We start from the raw sequence: 6,000 nt of genomic DNA, 5'->3' as shown, positions 1-6,000 counted from the left end.
AAAAACAGTAACAACAAGTCTCATAATGGAGACGTTACTGGTGCCCGCTCAAGCAAATCGATGAACAACAGGGATGACAGTGACAGTGACAGAAGAACATATAACTTGGTTGTTTCCGGGCCGGGATTGGACCACCGAAGGTGCTGGGGGTTACACCCAGTGGTGGGACACCCAAGACCTCCCTGATGCAAGGCAAGTACTCGAGCACGTTGAGCCACTTTCCAGGTCTCAAAGAGAATTTTGCTTTGTTCTGGGCTGGGGGCCACGCCTGGCAGTGCCTGGGGGACCACACAGTGCTGGGGATTGGACTCAGACCCCCCAGATGCAAAGGCTGCACTTCACAGCTCTTTAGAGCTTTCTCCTCAGCCCGGAAACAGCTCTTCCGTGGTGGAGTCGCTGGGCCACCCTGGCTGTCTCCGGGACTTCCTCTTAGCTCTGTGATCAGGGATCACTCTTGGTAGGGATCAGGGGAACACATATGGGATGCTGGGCATTGAACCCAGGTCAGCAGTGTGCAAGACAAAAACGCCTTACCTGCTATCCTATCTCTCTGGCCCCACAACACAGAACTTTTAAAACCGAAACATGTGACTAAGTTGTTTCTCGATGAACTTCTCTAAACATCAGCTGCCCGACCACAACTTCCCAGGCAACTGAAACCTACCGAGGTGTTAAATTAGGTACAGGAACAGCTATGCAGTAGGGAAGAAAATCAAAATAGCATCTGAGACAGCGGCCCCGGGGCTGAGGAGAGGAGCCCTGGGGAGAGAGAGGAAATCAGGAAGGTCGCCCTGGCGGAAGCATTTGAGTGAAACCCTAGAGCCGAAAGGAATCTGGATGTTTCGAGGCAGCAAGCGCATTTGCGGTGGGAAGGGAAAGTCAGAGCAAATATCGGAAACTCAAGGTCGTGGACAGGAAATAACAAGTTCATCCTAGTTCGTTCTGGCTGGGGTGAGGGATTCAAGGTCAGATGGTGAAGTCAGATGAAAGGCTACTAAGCCTTGCAGGCCAAGCAGGAGGGTCTGAGCTTTATGCTCCAAGCCCTGGCGTGCTGTTGAAGATAGAAGCAGTCGAGTCAGAGGACTTGTTTAGGAAAGGGGCTGCACGGGAGCACCTGGGTGGGTCAGGGTAGCAGGGCACGTTAGGAGAGGCCACGCAGCGCTCAGGCAGGTGATGGGCGGAGGAACCAGGGCCGTCCAAGTGAGAATCGAGGAGGGAAAAGAAACAGTCAGGAGAGACGCTGAAGGACATGTGGCGTAAGTGGGCTATTGTCTGGCTCTGGCCTGTATAAATCACAGGGCAAAAATGCAGAAAATATTGTACTGCACTGCACTGCACTGTCGTCCCGTTGCTCATCGATTTGCTGGAGCGGGCACTAATAATGTCTTCATGGTGAGACTTGTTGTTTCTGTTTTTGGCATATTGAATACACCACGGGGAGCTTGCCAGGCTCTGCCGTGCAGGCAGGATACTCTCGGGAGCTTGCCGGACTCTCCGAGAAGGATGGAGGAATTGAACCTGGGTCGGCCGTGTGTAAAGCAAATGCCCTACCTGTTGTGCTATCATCATTAAAAGAAAATCTCCATATTTTAAACAGGTATGAACTTGGTGGCGTGGGAAGGAGGAAAAAAGAAAAAAATGTGTTTTGAACTTAAAACAGCAGGACACTTGGGCAGTCTTGGACCGGGGCCGATACCGGCTCGTGCTCCGCTGAGATTCGACCGGGGTGGCCATGCCTTTGCACAGCCGCTTTGCTGCTGAACGACCAGGATCCAGAGCCAGCTACATTACTTCTGGTCCCAGCAAGTGCTTGCAGCCATGTCTCCAGTCTGTGAACTAAGCTTTTGCTCCATGCTGCCCCAGGAAGGGAAATGATGCAATTTCCAATATAAATCTTTTCTGGACTTAATTACTAAGATACAGAAACCCTAAACCTTTATATCTCTTCATTCTCATCAGTGGAAAACTAATTATCAAATGTTTCCTTGTCAGTAGGGCCGCTGTGCTATAGCTCCAGTCCAGAAAATATTGTATTGAACAAAATATAAGCAAAACCTCAGGTGGTACCTCAGGCGCTGAAGACAGGAATGGTTTTATGTAGATGTTGGAATCGTGCACTTTCAGGTCATGGTCCCCGAGGCCTCTGGTCACTCCGATAGTTGCCATGACTCGGGCCTAGGAAGAATAAGGGTGGTCAGCAACACACAGACACAGATATCCTGCTTCCGTCCCAACAGAACCTTTTGCTGAGAAAGACATGAGTTCAAGTTCTTCCTGACCTTCCATGCCTCCTGCTAATGTTGCTATTATAAAGTGTTCACCAGAGCCATGTACTTGAGGAGTGATTTTTCTACTAATTGGCTGAATTTAGTGGGTCACTGTAGTCTCCCTTCAGTTTTGCTTTTTTTCTGGAGACTGGAGGAAAGAATGTCCAATAAAATAAATACAATCTATGTGTGATGTCTAAAGCTAATGGAAGCAGTTCAAACAAAATCTCTTAGGATCCATCCACCCATCCCTCCATCCATCCATCCACCCACTCACCTACCCATCCATCCGCTCTTTGAGTTTTTATTGAACACCAGCTCTAACTCTTGTTCTGTGACACGCACCAGTAAAGGATGTAAAAAAATCAGGCAGCTCCCAACCTCCCCAGACTCATCTATTATGCTTTATGACTGGCGAAAATAAACTGTGAGCGACTTTGTAACCTATCCCGCTAACATCTTCATAAATTCCCTCAGAGTAGAAAAGAACAAAATGTCACTGTAACTCCAGGGAGACCCCAGAGATGGGATCTGACCTCACAAATGCTGTCTCTAAACGGCCAAATGTTTTAAGGAAGCAATAATGCTTTCTAAAGCAATTTTAAGGCCTCATCGTCAGCTTAAATTATTGCCGGGACTATGAAGAACTAGGCCCTATGGGTTTATGTGAGGACACGGTGCTGGGGGTGGGGGGGTGTAAGGTCTTTCCCCACACAGAAGAACTTGGGAAGGAAGATAAGAGGCACAGGAATAGCTACTATGGATAAAAAACAAAGCAAAACAAAACATGACCAGTGGCTGGAGAGACAGAGAGCAGGTCAGGCTGTTTGTCTCGTGCACTGCCAAGTCTGTTTCAATCCTTAGCACCCCAGATAGTCCCCTGAGCACTGCCAGGAGTGATCCCTGAGCACGGAATCAGGAGTAAAACCTGAGCACCACTTTATGTGAGCACCAAACAAAACCCAAAGAACCCCCACCCCACCCCCAAAAAACTAATAAAAAATGACCAGGTGTTAAAAGACATGAAAACAATGGGCTCTGTGAGTCTGGACAATTCCGATACATCTCCTGCAGCAGGCGGCACTGAATTCAGAACAGAAGACGGGCCGCACGAGGCAACTACACGGAGGGAGAGGGTGTGCCACCTCGGGGTGGGAAAATGACACCCACAGGCCCGACACTTGCACCATCAACAACATGCCCCGCCTGGTGTCAATTCAGACACCTGAATCTGATTCCTCACTCTTTGCTCGGGCCGTGCTCAGGGGCTACTCCCCCGTCTCTGTGCTCCGTGCACCGGGCTTCCTCCTGGCTCTGTGCTCAGGGGTCACCTGGGATCTGGCGACTGGAAGCCAGATTGGTTGCGTGCAAGACAGCTGCCCTACCAGCCGTGCTCTCTCTCTCTCCCTGGCCCCTGCTGATGAGTGTTCAGGGGGAGCACTCAGTGCTGAGGATCAAATTTGCGTCCAAAGCATGCAGCTCAGCCCTCTGAGCTTTCCGGCCGTCCACGGCAGCTGGGAAAGGCCAGACTCAAAGATGCAGCTCTAGGTGTGAAGCCTGGAGCCCTCTGGCCTGCTTGGCTTGGGGAAACCCCTGGCGCAGAGGACAGTGACTCCGGGATGGGAACGCTCCGAGTCCCCTGCAGCCCGCCTCTCCCGGGGCGGCAGCTTCTCTCGCTTGGTAAAACAGAGGAAAGCATTGGAGCCCCAAAGAGTCAGATGCTGAGCTGCAGAGATAGCACAGTGGGTAGGGTCGACCCGGGTTTGATTTCCAGCATCCCATATGGTCCCCTGAGCACCGCCAGGAGTAATTCTTGAGTGCAGAGCCTGGAGTAACCCCTGTGCATTGCCGGATGTGACCCAAAAAAGCAAAAAAAAGAAGAATCAGATGTTTCAGCTAATTACTGAACTTGTGCATCACTCTCTTTTGGGATGAAGCGATGAAGAGAGCGATGCAGAGAGTCTCTTGCCCGCACACCTGGCTGTCTTCCCCAGGGCCCCTCGGAGGGGATGGGCTCCAGCTTCCCTCCCAACCCCGAGCAGAGCTCCCGGTGACCAAAGACCACCAGAACCTAGCTACAGCCATGCTCAAGGCCCCTCTCCACACGTTCAGACGGGCCTCATGCATGAAGGTACCGGCAGAGGAACCCAGGTGTGTGTAATCCCATCAACGGCCAACATCCAGAGAGAGACTTAAAAGCAAGCTCTCGGTGGGGCTGGAGAGATAGCACAGCGGGTAGGGCGTTTGCCTTGCACGCGGCCGACCCGGGTTCAAATCCCAGCATCCCATATGGTCCCCTGAGCACCGCCAGGGGTAATTCCTGAGTGCAGAGCCAGGAGTAACCCCTGTGCATCGCCAGGTGTGACCCAAAAAAGCAAAAAAAAAAAAAAAAAAAAAAAAAAAGCAAGCTCTCGGAAGCGGTATCTTTAGCCTGCTTCTCCCTCTGGGAGAAACTGGCAAGCTTCTGAGAGTTTCCTGCCCACATGGGACAGCCTTGCAAGCTTCCCATGGTGTATTCATATGCTAAATCCAGTAACAAGCTGGATCCCATTTCCCTGACCCTGAAAGAGCCCCCAGTATGACATCTTTGGGAGGGCCGAGTCGAGAGAGACTTCTAAGATCTCAGGGAAAGGACGAAATGAGAGGTTACTGAGCCCGCTCGAGAAACCGATGATTAATGGGATTTCGTGATCGTGATCGTGACTGAACTTGTGTAGAGTGTATCGGTGTTCTCTGCACACGTCCTGAGAAGCATTCGAAGAAATAAAGCGAGACATAAATGATGGTCAAAATATTCGGACATGTAGGGGCAAAGAGGAAACAAAAATCCCCATAAAGGGTCTGTCCTCGAGAACGGCTGAGGTGCCGTTGCAAGGGTTTCTCAAGAAATCATGCAGTCTCTTGGTTTCTCGACAGTACAGCCTCCTCATAGTCCAGAGGGAGTTTCTTCCCCTCGGTACTTTACGGCCCTCAGGGTGGCTTTTAAGTAGGTCAATAGGTACAGGGACAACTTGTCAGCTGTCCGTTGCAGAGCCGTCGAGCCCTCATTAATACAAACTCTTGAGGAGCACAAATGCTACCCTAATGTTGTACTGACATGGGGAGCTCTGGGCTCTTTGAAGTCCAGCTGCTAGGGCCAAAGAGACAGTCCAGGGATTAAGAGACAGTCCAGAGGTTAAGGCAATTGCCTTGCGCAAGCCACAGCTGATTCGATCCCAGGCACCACATATGGTTTGTCTTCTGAGTCCCCCAAGGAGTGATCCCTGAGTGCAGCGCCAGGAGGAAGCCCGGAACATAACTGGGTGTGGAGCAAAAGCAAACAAACCAAAAAACCAATCCGACTGGTGAGAATAATCTAAGTTATTCCTCCTTGAAGCAGAACCTTTCCCTTCCCAGGTCATGAGTCTGAGGCAGGGATGGTGAGGTGAGAGGTCACCATCTCTATCTGGAAAGAGGGCAAGTTAGTTCAGAAGAGATCAGCAATTGGTATTTCTTTTCCCTCCAAGAAGTGTCTCTTTCCACTGAAATCATATCTCTCTCTCTTTCTCTTTCGCTCTCTCTCTCTCTCACACACACACACACTCTCACACACAGAAGAGTACTCAAGTTCTATCTATGAAAGGCATTCTTCAGCTTTTTCTCTGAGTCATTTTTCCTGATAAAAGTGATCATCTCCTGAAAAAAAAATATTCGGCTGCCGAGTCTTCCTGATGTGACCTCATTTTTCACTCCT

At 50.4% G+C, this 6,000-nt stretch overlaps 1 protein-coding gene across 1 annotated transcript in view; it reads right to left on the bottom strand.

Moving 5' to 3' along the window:
• Positions 1-6,000, bottom strand: part of PPM1H (protein phosphatase, Mg2+/Mn2+ dependent 1H) — a 331,573-nt gene that overhangs the window by 50,618 nt on the left and 274,955 nt on the right. Inside the window, exon 8 of the mRNA XM_055127374.1 lies at positions 2,068-2,175. Coding sequence (XP_054983349.1) covers positions 2,068-2,175 — 108 coding nt within the window. The remainder of the gene's footprint in view (positions 1-2,067; positions 2,176-6,000) is intronic.

The sequence above is a fragment of the Sorex araneus genome, chromosome 2 (assembly GCF_027595985.1).
Source record: "Sorex araneus isolate mSorAra2 chromosome 2, mSorAra2.pri, whole genome shotgun sequence".
NCBI classification, from domain to species: domain Eukaryota; kingdom Metazoa; phylum Chordata; class Mammalia; order Eulipotyphla; family Soricidae; genus Sorex; species Sorex araneus.
This window is presented reverse-complemented; position numbering and strand designations above follow the sequence as displayed.